Source organism: Strigops habroptila, chromosome 5 (genome assembly GCF_004027225.2).
Source record: "Strigops habroptila isolate Jane chromosome 5, bStrHab1.2.pri, whole genome shotgun sequence".
In the NCBI taxonomy this organism is placed as follows: Eukaryota; Metazoa; Chordata; class Aves; order Psittaciformes; family Psittacidae; genus Strigops; species Strigops habroptila.
In genome coordinates this window covers 60,573,830-60,589,736 of record NC_044281.2, presented here as the reverse complement: position 1 = coordinate 60,589,736, position 15,907 = coordinate 60,573,830, and the positions used below count along the sequence as shown (strand labels likewise).

At 47.3% G+C, this 15,907-nt stretch overlaps 2 protein-coding genes and 1 long non-coding RNA gene across 53 annotated transcripts in view; all 3 read right to left on the bottom strand.

The window, feature by feature from the left end:
* Positions 1–6,777, bottom strand: part of PDLIM1 (PDZ and LIM domain 1) — a 43,013-nt gene extending 36,236 nt beyond the window's left edge. Inside the window, exon 1 of one of the 2 annotated variants that reach the window (XM_030487450.1) lies at positions 6,607–6,777. In XM_030487450.1, the coding sequence (XP_030343310.1) occupies positions 6,607–6,702 (96 nt within the window). In that variant the 5' untranslated portion in view covers positions 6,703–6,777. The remainder of the gene's footprint in view (positions 1–6,606) is intronic. The other variant, XM_030487453.1, reaches the window with a different exon arrangement.
* Positions 5,019–6,364, bottom strand: LOC115608529. Its single transcript, XR_003991579.1, has 2 exons — positions 5,580–6,364; positions 5,019–5,476 (listed from the first exon to the last, which is right to left on the bottom strand). It is a non-coding gene; the product is annotated as an uncharacterized LOC115608529 (long non-coding RNA).
* A 2,291-nt stretch (positions 6,778–9,068) lies between the features above and the next one.
* The window catches only part of SORBS1 (sorbin and SH3 domain containing 1), a 215,667-nt gene continuing 208,828 nt past the window's right edge, over positions 9,069–15,907 (bottom strand). For 30 of the 50 annotated variants that reach the window (XM_030488187.1, XM_030488185.1, XM_030488209.1 and 27 more), the window contains 4 exons: positions 14,244–14,303; positions 13,437–13,627; positions 12,007–12,119; positions 9,069–11,202 (listed from right to left, as the gene is read on the bottom strand). In XM_030488187.1, the coding sequence (XP_030344047.1) occupies positions 11,135–11,202; positions 12,007–12,119; positions 13,437–13,627; positions 14,244–14,303 (432 nt within the window). In that variant the 3' untranslated portion in view covers positions 9,069–11,134. The remainder of the gene's footprint in view (positions 11,203–12,006; positions 12,120–13,436; positions 13,628–14,243; positions 14,304–15,907) is intronic. The other 20 variants (XM_030488202.1, XM_030488215.1, XM_030488218.1 and 17 more) reach the window with 3 other exon arrangements.

The window sequence follows — 15,907 nt, the reverse complement described above, 5'->3', positions numbered from 1 at the left end:
CCTCAGCACTGGAGTATTATGCTAAGCAGCCACAATTTCTCCCAGCAAAAGCATGCAGCTGGGTCAGCAGAGATCAGAGGCTATGAGAAAATTCAGGCGAGCACGTTCCCCACCCCTTCTCTTTAGGGGAGGGGGAACAACAAGCTGGTTCCTTACAACCGGCTCCGGGAGATTTTCCTCCCAAGCTACTCCCATTCTCTGCGCTATTACAGTCTGACACTGCTGCAGCCTATAGCTCACTGGCTGCTCTGTACTGGCCCAGACCACACCATCACCAGGAGAGAAGGGGAAAGGAGACATGCCCTAGCTGATGAAACCCCTGAGCATCAGCTCACACCAGCAGGGTCTGGGCTTCCACTACAACAAGCCCCTCTGTGACAGCCCAGCTTGCCCTCACCCTCCTGCCTGCCTTCATGTCCTGACTACTTCTGACAGCCAGGTGAGCATTATTAACACAGAAAGTGGAAGGCATTAGGTACAGCACAGAGAGGGCTGATTTCAGGAAGGTGGTGTAAAAGAATATAGGTGAGATTATTTGCTCAGACAGAGGCTCAAGTGGTGGTCAAGGAGTTGCAGAACAGCCTCACAGCTTATTTTGCAACATGCCCTGCATTTAAAAAAAATAAAAATTAAGTATAAGGATTTCTTACAAGACCTCAAAAACATTGCACGGAGCTGCTCATCAGCTGAGCCTTCCTGATGGTTTATTTCATCCTCTAAATAAACAACATGTCCAGTAATCAGCAACCATCTAAGATACTGTGTCACTGTCCAGAACAACATCAATTGTTTATGTAGTTAAGGCCTCCTTTAATTTCCCTGTTTATACTACTGAGAGGGAAAAAAATATATAAAAAAATCCATTAGCTGCTACTATTTTGATGTTGCACGTTTAAAATCCAAAGCATTTTACAAGCCAAATACATCTCTTGATGGATAAAGTGATTTTTGATGGTAAAAGGTGCCAAGAAGCTTGCAACCATCTGTAACTTGACAACTGGAAATAAGCAGATAACAGAACAAAAAGGACTTTCTTTCTCCCAATAAGTCCAACATTTACCTTTATCAACTTAAGTTCTGGGGCTTAAAATTCTGTCTGTTTGGCTCAGAGCGAGCGAAAGTGGAGCTCTCAAAGTGGAATTCTCTATGTTCTTTGGCAAACTCACCAAGAACAAGGTGGGTTGCCATTCCCAAAAGAACTTAGGTTGGACTAAAAGAAGAGGTACAGAGGAAAGAGTACTCCAAAGTTTAACATCAAGTTGCTGCATAACCTGTGGCAAATTGGTCTGAAAAGGTGAATCGCAGAAAGTCCAACTCTGGCTCCTAGAAGAGGCAAGGGTACTGATCCTCCATGTAACTGGTAGAAGGTGTTTTATTAATATCCTAATTATTTTAAATGTTTTTCTAAAGATAAAACTGCCCCCAGACTCACGAAACAGGGCTGGGAAAGATTACACCTGTCCTGTATCCCAAAGTGCTCCGTCTTTACTGAGAGAAAATTCTACTACTTTCCCCTTGCTACAATTCAGGATGATTTCACCTCAACCAAGCCCCAGCAGCCAGGGAGATGAGCAAAGTCCTTTCCTCCCCTCAGCAGCCATTTGTATGTTTGAAGCACAGGCTTGTCCAACCTCAGCAGCTGCTCGGGAAGCTGCCAGGGTTCACGCTGACTTTGAAGTCTGTAGGGGCATTAGTGGGGATGTGAACCTCTGCTCTCCATATCCCACATGCTCAGACAGACCAGACAGGACTCTCTCCGACAGCAAAGGCACAAGGCATCATGCCGGCCTCAAAACATCAACCCAGATCCTTCCGGGGGGGCCAGAAGCTCTTAGCAGGTGACTCTAATGACCAGTGTTCAACAGGCACTGATCAAGTGTCTAGTTCTGGAGCAGCTCTGCCCGGCACCCTGGGCAACATGGTGCCTGCCACAGCTCCCATCCAGCCTGGCAGCCAGAAGCAGCAGTGCAAGAACAAACATCACTGCAGGAAACATAAAGCCACATTCACCTTCCTATAAATGCCACCAGCTTTCCCCAGCCAGCTCCCTCTGCCCAGCCAGCCTCAGAACAAGAGCCAAATGTAATGCCAGTATCTGCTGTTATGGGCAAGAAAGCTGGGTTGGGCAGCAGCCATAGGTGTGCACAGTGGGGACCAGCCAATGCTCCCCAGGCCGAGGAGAAAAGCCAGCCCAATTCTAAATCCTATCACATCCACCACGCCCCATGTTTCTTTTGGCAGAAGGGGAGGCATTCCAGCTCCCTTCTGGATGCAGAGGCCTTCCCGTCCAGCCCCAGCTCTCCCCACATCTCAAACCATGGCTACAGGTTGTTTTACTTTCTTTCTTCTGGGGAAGAGGCTGCAGCCCAGCTCCCAAAGCAGACACTTGTGCCACACAGCTGGCCCCTGGCAGGATCCAGAGGGAGCTCAGTCTCCACCATCCACTGCCACGGCCATCCCACTGAGCCCCCACAAGAGATGCCCATTAGCAGGATGTCCCGTACCACTGGGGCTTCCCCTCACTGATAGCTCCAGGATACCTTTGCTCAGCTGAAAGCAAGGGCAAGGATGTCAGCCAGTACCAAAGTCAAACCTAATGTCTTTTCACACCATAGGATTCAGTCTTGTGCTTGATTTCAGACCATCAAGTCCAGTTTTTTCACTAAATCAGGTTTTAAGTTTAGAAAGCTGGTTCAGAGGGCCGTGCTTAAAAATACCAAACACCAAAAAAATGCCCAATTATCTTCCAATTCTGTAATTGCTAGAAATCCTGAGATTTTAAAATACCATGAATAGATAAAATGTCAGACTAAGCAGGGATGAATCCATGTTACTGTGGTTGAACTCAGCAACAAGCGTAATATTGAGATTTCATCTTTTTAATACATTTGCAAAACTGGGCTGTCTTGAAACCACTCTTCCATTGGGAAAATGCTCAGTTTCAGTACAAAATACCCAGTTCCACAGACTCTGACAGACACCCCTCCTTAATGAAGCTGGGAGGTTTTCAAATGACAAAACATAGAGCAAAACCCCCCTCTGCCTGTATTTTGGGTCAGATGTTCAAGATCAACAAGTCACTACCACAAACCACAGAAATTATCTCAAGAACAAGGTTTATCAGATAGTTCCATGTATATATTCAACTGGAAAGAGAAATCTCCAATGTTTATCGAAATTAAAGGCAACCAAACAGGAAACAGCTCATGTTACCTGAGGGATGGAGGGGGATGGGGTCTATCAATTGTGCTGCTTTTCAGCCAGCTTCACTTCATCAGCATCTCTCCTCATGAAACACGTCATGTCAGAGAGGATCTTGAGAAGCCAAAGCCATTAGTAAGGAGCTGCGGTACAATGGTGATGAGGGCCATAAATACCAAGACAGGCGACCACAAGGACAAAACTGTCAGAAGCCAAATCTGAGCTCCTTGCAGGCAATGCAGGCTGAATTCTGGCATCTTCATTTAAAGAGAGCTGCAAGACACCCAGTTCAGGCCCATGACTGGATGGATCTCTCTCCTGGCATGCCACCATGCGAGCACACACCTGAAGCAGCAAGGTGACCCCATTATAGCACCAATGAGATGGGCAGCCCTGGATGAGGCAGAGCCAGGCTCCACTGGCCACACGGGAGGGGACCTGTCCCCCACATAGCACATCCGAATTGCTGTACTCCCAGCTGGCAGCAGCAGGACGATGCTGCTCCATGGTGCAACCAAGGATACTTGCTTGGCCTGGGGCAGGCAGCCCAACCCTGTGTACCACTCCTAACAGCACTCCCCATGAGCACATCTGTGCCATGGACCTACAGCCTACATGCTGCAGCACAAAGCAAACACGTAACTGTTGGGAGGGATGGCCACATCCTCCCTGCTCAGTGGGCAATGCTCTCATCACAGACTACAGCTTCCCCACCCTCTCATTGCCTTCAGGTAGCCCCCCATCTCACACCTTGGTGGCACCAAGGCCCTTGTAACCCTTAGCAGATGCCAATCCTACAGCCCGAGCTTGCTGACAGAGATCATGCCATCACAGAATCATAGAACGGTTAGGGCTGGAAAGGACCTTAAGAGCATCTAGTTCCAACTCTCCTGCCATGAGGAGGGACTCCTTGCACTAGACCATGCCACCCAAGGCTCTGTCCAACCTGGTCTTGAACTGCCAGGGATGGAGCATCTACCTCTTCTTTGGGCAACCTGTTCCAGTGCCTCACCACCCTCGCAGTAAAGAACTTCTTCCTTATATCTAACCTGAACTTCCCCTGTTTAAGTTTGAACCTGTTACCCCTTGTCCTATCGCTACAGTCCCTGATGAAGAGTCCCTCCCCAGCATCCTTATATGCCCCCTTCAGATACTGGGAGGCTGCTATGAGGTCTCCCCACGCAGCCTTCTCTTCTCCAGGCTGAACAGCCCCAACTCTCTCAGCCTGTCTTCATACGGGAGGTGGTCCAGCCCCCTTAACATCCTCGTGGCCCTCCTCTTGATTTGCTCCAGCAGCTCCATGTCCTTCTTATGTTGAGGACACCAGAAGTGTACACAGTACTCCAAGTGAGGTCTCACGAGAGCAGAGGGGCAGGATCGCCTCCTTCAGTCTGCTGGTCATGCTCCTTTTGATGCAGCCCAGTATGCAGCTGGCTTTCTGGGCTGCGAGCACACAGAGGGGAGGAGGGTTCCGTGCCCAGAAAGCTCTTTGGTCAGAGCACAGGTATAAAATGCAGTAAGGAAGAAGAAAAATTAAGTTATAGCCCCATAAAATCATCACACAGCGAGGATCAGACTCTTTAAAACAGACGAAAACTGGACCAGATCTTGGTCCAGTTTTGGGTTTTTTTACATGTGAAGAGGGGGCTCTCCGAGAGCTTTGTTCCTGAGCCAAGGGGACAAACCCAGGAACCTTAGGAGTGAACCACAGGAAAGATTAATGGCTTGAAGTCTTGGAGGGGAAATCAAACATGTCAGAGGGGCCACCAGAGAAAACCATGATAAGAGCTGCCAATTGTCAGCATTTACGTCACCACTACCAGAGAGGATATTTTATTACATTTTAGTCTCCAGGGTCACAATTTCTCATGAGGTGGTCATTTCTGCCGTTTTGCTGATCTGTGTCTCTTGGTATGTGCCCATAAGCGCTGACAAAGGCGACCAAGGAGAAGAGGTAAGAGCAGTGAGGTAGGACTTCAGACATACTTCTGCCTTAGAGCCTTTTGCTGGAGGGAAATGGCAACAATTACCATAACAATGAAGTAAGTATCACTTCCCCTACACTAAAGCTGCTTTCATGTCAAAAAAATGCTTAGAAGAATGAGGCATTATAACTGTAACTGAAATAGATTACACAGAAAATTAGTAACTTCCCCCCCTCTGTGAGTTTGACAGCACTCCCAGCTCTACCCTTCCTGGAACCAGCAGCCTTCCGCATGGCACCTGAGGTCGTTCAGGCAGCAGGATCCCACTGCAGGAGACGAAGGGGCAGGAGCTATTTAGAACAATTCACAAGTTTCACCATTCTGGGCTACTTCGAATGCAGTTCACAGAGGTTCAAGTTCTTGTATGTCCCACTTCCCATGGCCTTTCCTCACCTGAAGACCCCAAAGCCATGCAAAGGTGGTGGCAGAGCCAGAGCCCTGGGCTGCCAGCAGCTCATCGGATGCCTGTGGTTTGCAGAGGAATCGCTGGAAATCACAAAACAGAGCAATTCCTTCTCCCTGGTGGGAGCAGTGCCAGCAGCCAGCCCCAACAAGATGCCGAGCAGCACACCCCATGGAAAGCCAGAGACGGACAGGGAGTCTGGGGTGCACTGCTGGCACGCAGTAAGCAAAGAGCACATGTGCCCTTGGTTGTTGCGGGTGTGCAGCGAGCGGCCCCGGGCAGGGTCCAGCTCCTGGTGAGCAGCAGCCAGGCAGGCAGGCGGCAGCACCTGCGTGAGGATGTCTGGGTGAAGGGGGTACGTGGACAGCAAAGCCAGGCGCCCTGAACCGAACCCTGACTTTACGCAGGCGAACACTGGAGCCCAGGACAGCACATTAAGTTAAACCACTAAAACTGTTTGCATGTGAAACTTTACTGTCATTTCATAACTAATTTTTCTTCAAGTGGGTAAGAAGTACTTAGAACAGAAACAGACTGCAGCACTTAATGTAGGTTAATATGGCTTCTGTAAACAAAGGCTTTTCTTTTACCTATACATGGCAAGTCAAAGCAGGCGAGCATTAACACCACCTCAGTGCTTCCCATAGGATGAGCTGCAAAACCCAAATTACAGGCTGGTGGGAGGAGAGGGGATACCCTCTGCCTGCGGTAAGGTGTTTGCTACGGACGAACGATAAGAAGCAAAGGCTCTGGTCAAAGCCAGGTCAGGGGGCTGCATGGACCACCGCAGATTTCTCCATAAACATAAGATAATAAATAAACGGGGTGAAGAGAAAGAGAAGATACCTCCCCCCCCCCCCCCCCCGCCACGGCGGTGGCACCAACCCTGCCCCTGTGCCACCAGCCACCCGCCAGCCCCGGTATTCCCGGAGCCGCCGCGGCGCCGGCCCGGTCCCAGCGACTCCCCAGGCCCCCAGCACAGCCCGCCCGCCTGCCTGGGCCGCCGCCGCGCCCTACCCGGGAGATGGCGAGGGGCTGCTCGAAGTCCCGGCCGCCCACCAAGCGGAAGCCCCAGGGCCCGGGGCCCGACAGCACGATGCGGTGTGTCCCCATGTGCGCGACTGCACCTCACGGGACGCCCGGCAGCCTCGCCGCCCGCACCGGCACGGCACGGCACGGCCCGCCCCCGCCCAGCCCCGCCCCGCCAGCCCCTCCCCGGGGCTCCTGGGCTCCGCCGCCGCCAGGCTGGCTGGCCCGCCCCGGAGCAGAGCCCTTCGGACACCGCCGGCCCGCCGCGCTTCAAGGCAAAGCCCTCCCGAGGGATGTTTGCCGGGCCGAGCCGCGGCGGGAGGGCGAGAATTTCGGTCGTCGGGAGCTCAGAGCCTCTCACGCCTCGTCTCGCCTCATTCCAGGCCATCCCCTTCCAGCTGAGAGCCGAGCAAGCCAAGGGTGGGCAACTGCACGCAAGACTGCCCCGGTGCGGCGTCTCCCGTGCAAACAGAGCCCCGCCTGCGCTTGCCTGGCGCGTTGTTAACTCTGAAGCCTAATGGGGGCGACGGAAGTAAGCGGCATTGTGCAGTTTCCCAACTGGGAGCTGATGGGTACGGGCGGAGCCTGGGAAGGACTCAGGTCCACCACTGCTTTAGGCAGAGTTTTGCTTATCTCTAGCCCTTTAGGGGTGGTACCACCAACAAACAAAGGAACTCCTCTATATGGGTTTTCGAGCCAACCTCCTTAGCTGTGATTCAGGAATAGTTGTTCCAGTTGCACGTTAAGCCTCCACCAATCTGGCAGGTGGGAGAGGTTGGTTATGGCAATGGTGCTGGCATTTACAACTTGAGTGCAAGCATTGCTGCTTATCTGGTAAATGAACACAGCTCACCAGTGAGCAGAACAGCAGCAAGCCACAGCACAAAGCATTTGCTGAAGCTGGGACTCAGGCACAGCAGGGTAGCATGGAGTAGTTAGCAAGTGTGGCTGAGGCAGGTCACTAAGTGCTGGTCCTATGAGACCACAAATGACCCTATCACAAGGCACACTCTTGCCTCTGCAATCCCCTTTCTTGGCTTCCTCCTTTTTCCTGCGTTCACTTGTCATTTCACAATTTCCTTCCAGGGTACCTGCATCTGGACTGTTAATCTCATCCCTATCAGAGAGCAGCAAGTTCTACCACATCGTTACATATCTCCTGGCAGTGAAAAGTGACACCAAGAGCTCCTTCACCCCCAGGTGTGAGAGATTTCCAGAGGGCTGTGACACACCGCTGGGTCCTCTTCCTCCCTCTGTACACCCAGCTTCTGCAGTCACAAAAGCATGTCTAGCTTGTTCCTTACCAAGTATATTAGGATAGACAGTGCAGCAAAGCAGTGGTCAGGCTGCCCTTTTGCTTTCATATAAGGTAACCTGTGAAACAGAAAAATGGGCAGGTGTCTGTGTGCTTTCTGGGGAAGTGGAAAATAAGTTGAGGCTTTTGCTGATCCGTTAATTCAGGTTTAGGGTTGGCTTGTCTACAGTTTCCCAAAATCACTGCGACTGCAGCCATGACATGTTGTATGTGTCTGCCTGGTCATCCCATCACATCACCACAGTTGGAATCTGATGTCCAATTCTGGCTCAGGCTGAGGTGAAGGTCTCAAGAAGTGAAAGATCAGCCTTTGGGGTGGGCATAGCCCCACATAGGCAGCTTGCAGTAGCCAGATGTGTGGAGGTGCAAGGTGCAATTTGGTGGTTCCTGTGAGTTACTGAGTCCCACTGAGCTCACCCAAGACAGCTCAGCTCCAGCCTTCCCTTGGCTCTGCTCCTGCAGGGACTGTTCCTTTACAAGGCACACCCAAAGAGCCCCATCTAGCTCTCCTGCTGCACGGTTAGAAGACGTGATGTGTTCACCACGAACATTGCACAAACCCCTTGAATTAGTGCTGCAGCCCTACCTGCCTGGTCAGAATGCAGCTACTGCAGAGGTCAGCATCTTATGGCTTTCGACCCGAGTTTGGGTTAAAAATGCCTATATAAGCCTAACACCATCAACACCCCTTCCCACAGAGGCTGGCATTTGAGGTTTCTTGCCCAACTTAACCTGTGTGGTCTTCTCATCTTAAGAGAGTCACAAAGAGCTTCTGTAAACCAGTCACCTTGGGTATGCTCCTGAGCTCCCAGGTCTGCATGCATACCACAGCAGCTGCACCCTGACCCCACGTTACAGTGAGATCTGGGTGAAAACCAGCTTTTTCTCTGCTTTTACACCTTGGTTTCTTTGAGGAAAAAGTCATGGCCTGTCTACAGCTCAGGAGGGAGAACTGGTCACAAATCACAAGCAGGATCCTCAGGTGCAGGACACTCAAGAGGCTCATGGCAGACACCTGCTGTGTATATGGACACAGCTAAAGATAGCCACAGAGGGGCACTCATACAGAAGTGCACTGCTACAGAAACAGTGGGAATAGACTTTTATTTAATAATTTGTACAAGGAACACAATAGTAATTCAGTAATTCCGTTTATTAATTGTCGAATAGTAATCCACTGCAATAAGGAACAAAAAATCAACACAAAAATAAGTTGCAGTTTGTATGCGTGTGTGTGCATGTGTGTGTGTGTAACTTAAAATGGCAAGAGCAAGAACAAAAAATAAACCTTTAAGTGAGTATGTTATATACAGTCAGTATCATCATGTCACTTTGCTGGATAGATTAATTTGGTGTTATTCAATCTTAGCAACAGACCTAAATATTGCTGCAAATAACTGGAGGGCAAACCCAAAGCAGAAAAACAAACCCATAAATAAGATACAGGATTAAAGATATCTCCTGCAGAAAAGAAACAGTGGTGCTTTGTGTCATATCTGAAAACCTTTCGTAATGGATATTTTGTGCTAAAACTCTTTATGTGAACATACATGGAATTCCATCATTTAAATAAAAGTGGAAAAAAAATCCCAACCTTTCACAACTGCCTTTTTTTCCCCCTCCCTTCTCTCAATGTGTTTAAGTTATTTTTTCTATACAAGGTAAGTACATTGTCTGTACAAAGTTAAATATACATATTTACAGTCAAACTTCTGAGACAATGAGTCTTCCACTGAACTAGGCAGAAGACAAGCCTACTTGATTTCAAACCCAGGAGCATGGCTAGTTTATCAAAACATTGCAAGTCGTGCTAACAGTTAGTTGTAGTTACTCTTAATAAATCTGTATAAAAGCATCAGCATAAAAATAGGCATTTTATATTATTAAATACGGCTTATGACAAAATAGCAATTTAACCCTTTGCTATTTGTATGGTAACTGTAGGAAGCAGAGTCTGATAGAATCGGTTTTGTTTATGCTTCTTAATAACAAAATGTTTATCAAAAGAGTGGATTTAGAGGCAAGCATACAGCCAAGCCATGGGGGTTTTTTCCCCCCTCAAGGAAATATGCATCTATGTAACTGGTAGTAACTGCTGGGAACAGCTTTCTAAATTGATTAGAATTTTGTATGACAAAATGCAGCCAAAATGCATGTATTTGAGAGCTGTCGTTGACACTGTAACCAAAAAGGAAAAAAAAAAAGGCACCCTCGGGTGATATGTTGCTCAGATATATCAGAGCCTCTAAGATTCAATGCTGGGAAAGAAGCAAAATTTTCATCCTGAAGAATATGCTTCAAAAAGTGTGTGATCCTTTAGGACCAACAACAGGGCAGGAGGAACAGAGAAAGTGAATGGCCACAGCACTCAAACAGGATTCGCTTCCACGGATGTTCTGTTTATTGGTTCTGTTCTTTGTGCAGATAAATGTCAAAGCCACGCTGATTTCTCTTTAAAAACCAGGACTCGGTTCGATTTGATGCACACAATACACTCACACACACACACCCTGCACAAAAGAAAAAAACCCTGCAGAGATAAGGTCATACGTTATTAAAGAGTTTGGGATTTTCACGTTTGCATTATGGTTTGGCTGCACAGATTAAACAGATTAAACCACAAGTCCCAAACTCCTTTTCCACACAGAGCTCTGCAGTTTGACCGTATCAGTTGTCCTCTGCCTCTGCTGGGTCTTAAGGTGCACGTCATGAAGGAAGGGTTTTCTATCGAAGTGGAAGGCAGAGCAAAGTGAGTCTTCGGGGGGGCAGAAACTGGGCAGAAAGCCTGGCCTCCCTGAACCTTGCCAGTGAAAGGGAGCAGCTGCAAGGGTGCATACTGTCCCAAAGCATTATCCTATCTCAACACACAAACAAAACTTATACCATGTGCTTCCCTGAAGCCTTCTCAGAGGTAATTACTCCATACAAATTAAGATTATCATCAGAACTCTTGCTGGGGAGGGAAGAGGAATACACAAAGGCAGCACTGTAAACTAGAAACTGTCTCTTCTTCAGCAAACAAATCACACCCTGAATCCACTGAAGCAGGGTTACACATTCAACTCAATACTGCACCACATAACCACATCCTCCTAACACGTCTTGTCTCTTCTCTATTACATTCATAAATTGTCTGTTTCTTCACTGTTTAAAAATGCCATCTGGAAAACCCATCACTGTCATGGTGGGATCACTGTTATTTTACAGGTACAGAAGCTTCACATAGTTGCCTGGGAAGGTGCCAAATTGCCTTGTTCTCCTGGATGTACCTGTCACAAAATAAAACACAAGGAAGCCAGAGTAAGATGGAGCCATGCAAGGGAGGCTTAGAGGTAAGGTAGAGGTGGCAGCCTCTCCTGCCTGCAGGCATTTCTTTCTAAAATTAAATAGGAATCCTGGTCAAAGAGCCTTTCAGTAAAGACAAGCTCACAACTAGTTCTGCTACTAATCATCTTCATCTTCCCTTGTAACACTTAGCTGGTGAAAGCTCCTGGGCCCATAGGACAGGAGCCAAACTCCTATCAGTGTAAATGAGCTAATCTCCCTTAAGAGGAGATAACAAGCCTAGATTTGCAGTGGTGAGATGAAGAACATTGTCCAGACTTGCATTCTTTGCAGGTAAAGGGCTAGATTTTGCTTAACATACAGCTACAGTTGAGGCTGGATTTTCAGGGACAACAACTCCCATCCATGTATTTCCTTTGTCCCCTACTTGCCACTTCTGGTAACTTGCCACAGCTACCTTGGCTTTGGAAAAGGTACAGAAATCCAGTTTTCCTTGGTTCCCCTCTGTTGCTCTGCCATCTGTGCGAGCAAGAAGGATCAGGAGGAAGAGGGGAATGGAGAAATTAAGAAGAGGTAAGAGACAAAACTAGAGACCTAGCAAGGAAAACAAAGCTCCACCTCCCTGCACCCTAATTTTAACGTTTTTTGTGGGAAAATATGAGAAATTGTGAAAAAAGTCAAGTTGACTTTTTTCACTGCTTTGACCCCACAAATGAAAGCAATTTCCAGATGCTCTGCAAAACTGCTCATCTGCATCTCAAAAAGGTCTCTGACAGCGTCACACTCACCCACAAACCAGCCGTCATCACATTTCTCCATGACATCGACAATGTCACCATCCCTCAGTTCCAGCTCATCATCATTCTGAGGAGTGTAGCTGTAGAGGGCTTGGTAGCTAACTCTAAATCCAGAAAGATACTGCATGTTAGCCATTGGATTTCCCTCACATCCCTTCAGAAGGAGACATCTCCCTTCCCCTAATTCCTATTATATTTTATTCAATGCAGTCTATACCTGTGTTTTCCATTTGAGAAAAATGGAAAGCACAGGAAGCCAACTGCATTAAATTGGCTGTTGTCACAAAGCCATGGCAGTAAAAAGTGTCAGGCCTCCATTCTATGGGATATGCAGAGAGCTTCTGTTTCCTTTTTGCCACGTAGTTGTCTCCATAGACTGTAATAACTGGGGTCTTCCTAACATGTAGCACCTTGAGAGCGTATGAGTGCAGATACCCTACTGAATACAAGGCAAAACCTGGATACACTCATTCCTGGGCTAAATGAGACATCTGTTCCCTTGCCCAGGCACATAGATAGGGCCATGAACGAACAAATAGCAGAGTGACCAACTTTAGAAAAGGATACTACTTATTCTACTGTGCTAAGGTTGCTGGATAAATCATGGCCGAGGAGGTACAGTGCATACAAAATCCAAGGTTGAATCCTGCCCTGGGATACCACTTGCACCAGAGGCACTCTGTATTTACTAGAAAGGAACTTTATGGAGTGGGAACAATCTTTGGGCAGATTTGGGAAGGCTTGGATTCCCTGTCTGCGGGGAGTGAAAATAGCTGATGTGAGACTTTCCAGTCTGCTTAAAGGAGCAGGGGAAAGCAAAGCATACTGCCCAGGAACTTCAGACCCCAGCACACAGTGCAGGCTACTATTCTCAAAACCACCAGCAAAAATCTGCATTAGCTTAATGGCTGCTCCAGGTTTAAACCCACCAGACAGCTTTGAAAATCTCAGGCTTGGTCTTTCAAATCATCTAGCACCAATTTATCTGTAGAAGTGGCCAACAAAACACCAAGTGGCATCAGCGTTGGGACTGCTCACTGTACTGGGAGAAGCCAAGTACAGGGGTGAACACGCTGACCCACGCTATACGAGCATGATGTAGCCAGTGGACATTAATTTGTCTCCAGCTTCAAAATACAAAGACATTGAGATAGTCTCCATGACCAGCATGAGTCAGGTGTCCAAAAGGAGACCTGGTCCTGGATCATGAGGTCACTGTTTCAGGTGCTATACAGACACAAGGTCCCAGATTCAAACTACTCATTATGATGATACATGGCTATTTTTGTCTATAAAGAAAAGCTGACACTTTCCCATAATTCTAATGTAACTCCTGAAATGCTGAAGCTTTCACACCTCCCCATCTTCACCACCAGTCAGAGATAAGGCCCTTGGAAGAGATGGGAGCCAAAAGGACTTACATGTCTCTTGGTGTTTGACTTCTGTCAGGGCTGGTTCCTTGCTGCTGTGCTTGAGGTTGCTGAGAAATGATGAGAGATGGTTTATGGTCATTAGAGGTCACCTTGTGGCGAGAGTCAAGAGGCTCAGCAATAGTACTGCAGTAATGAACAGACTTTTCTGCAATGTTTATGATCTCATTGCAAACTGCTTCCTGTGTGGTAGGCAGCATTGACATCCAAGAACACCCAAAGGACAGTCAACACAGGGGAGGGAGGGGAAAATATAGACAAGAAGAGATGGGACATTCCAGATGTGGTACATAAGTCCAGTAAAAGAAAAAAAAAAAAAAGGAGTTGTAGATCCAGGTAATTATCCAGGTAGTGGAGTGCAGAAGGGATCCAGGTGTAAGCATGGAAAAACAGGCAAGATACAGAAGAATTTGGTATTTAGTTTGAAGATTTGTAACAAATACATATACATATATTTTTAAAAGCAGCATATGAGGTTGCAATTAGTTATGCAGTGGCACCAATACAAATGCTATGAAGTCAGTTCAAGAATGCAAGGCCGGCCGCTCCATTCATGCATTTTGCTTCATTTAACTTATACCCAGGGACTGGCAGCACAATTAGCCCAACTTCTCATTGACAGTTTTTCTAATTGATAAGTTCCCTTTTTCTGTTGCAAAGAAAACAATATATGCAAATAGATAAATATGTACCTACTTTGCAGCTAAAAACAGTGCTGGCATTTTATCTCTACTGAGGTGTTACTGTCTGGGTGAGGAGAGTCTAAGACTACACATCTGATTTAAACAGTGGCCTTACCACATAGCTCTTTTCAGACTCTGTGAGATCTGGTCCAGCTCTCAATGAATGGTGGGAAGGCTGTGTGATCACCAAGCAAATGATAAGGAAGACATTTTAGCAGATGTTATATTGGTCAGAATTAAAAAAATGTAAATGGAGAGCAGACAAAAGAAAACAAACAACTCTTCCCCTCCCCAACCCAACACCACACTTCTTGGACAACAATGTCTTTTATTTACACGAGAGACATTGAGGCTACAGTAATGCAACTGCACTGCAGCACACAGAATGCTGCAAAGAGAAAGGTGACAGCGAAACAGAAGCTCAGAGCAGGGAATTGGAGTGGGAAGTTATGGACACTGCTACAACCAGAAATGGTACATAGTGTCATACTGCGTTCCTATGGAGGGTGAAAAACCCACAAGGACAGAAGCACATACTTGAGAGCATCAAACTTGAAAAGCCAAAAGCATGCTGGAAGCAATCTGCTGCTGTTTTTAGAAAAGTCCTCAATGACTTTGACACAGGAGAGAAGAGTAACTCATTTGCTTCTTAAAAAAGACCAGCTCAGGTCCTCAGAAGGCACAATGCCATGGAGCCCCATCAAAAATTACTCTAGTTTGTATCAAGCGAGGATCTGAGCTGCTCTGTTAATCCGCATGGCGAGGCAGAGCTTCGGGTCAGAGGACGCCCTGAATGGAAACTCCAGCTTCAAACACCACCACCTGTGAAGCTTCTGGACTCTGCCCAACCTCTCTCCCCAGTCACAACTTTTCACAAGGACTCCCATGTCCTAGGCCACAGCAGGGAGAATCAAGGTGTTTGGGGTTGGAGGTTTTATGGCGAAGCGAAAGGTCACTGAGAAAGTTGCACAGGTATCCAGAGCCCAGTTTTGCATGCTTTTTGCATATTCAAACACCTACCGAAAGTAAGGGGCATGCTGTGAGTAAATGGGATGTCTGAACTAGTGTAGGGTTACTTGTACTACCTGCAGGACTACTTGGCAAAGCGGATTGATAAGATGCAGAGCACTGCCATCCTCTGTGATCATTCAACACAATTTTCAACCCAAATTCTAAAAGCCTCAATTTTTACACTTTCCCTCCTCCTCTTTATTCAATTCAACAATGTCCTTCAGTAAAAGGTTTGCTTTCTCACAGCATCCTGAGACAGAGCAGAAGCAGAGCATCAAGAGGTTTGTGACACCTTCAGCCTAAGTATGGTCAAAGAGTTTGGAGAAGTGCAGGGTGATGAGCTCATGCCTGTCCAATTCCCGTTCTCAAAGCTCCTCTGAACCATATCTTGGACCTCTGGAGCTGTGCCCATCATTGTGTTAAAACAAACTGTCACTTTTCTTGAGGACTGTGACCCACTCTAGGCCAACCCAACCCAATAGTAACTCCTGCATAATCAGCTGCACTGCCTGGTGCAGGAATCTGGGATCACTGCCCTAAGAAACAATGCTCTGGTACCATACGTATTCCTATAGAGAGAAAATTGAATGTCAGTTGGATGAGCTAATTGCAGTGGAATCTGCATTCAAAGCATTTACTGTGGAGCCTGAAATTGTCACAGGATTTCTGGAAGTCCTGCCTGTCTATCATCAGTCCTGAAAGGGAAATCGAATAATTAGAAATTTAAAATTAATATTGTGCAAATCAACTGGATACAGTGGATCAAAT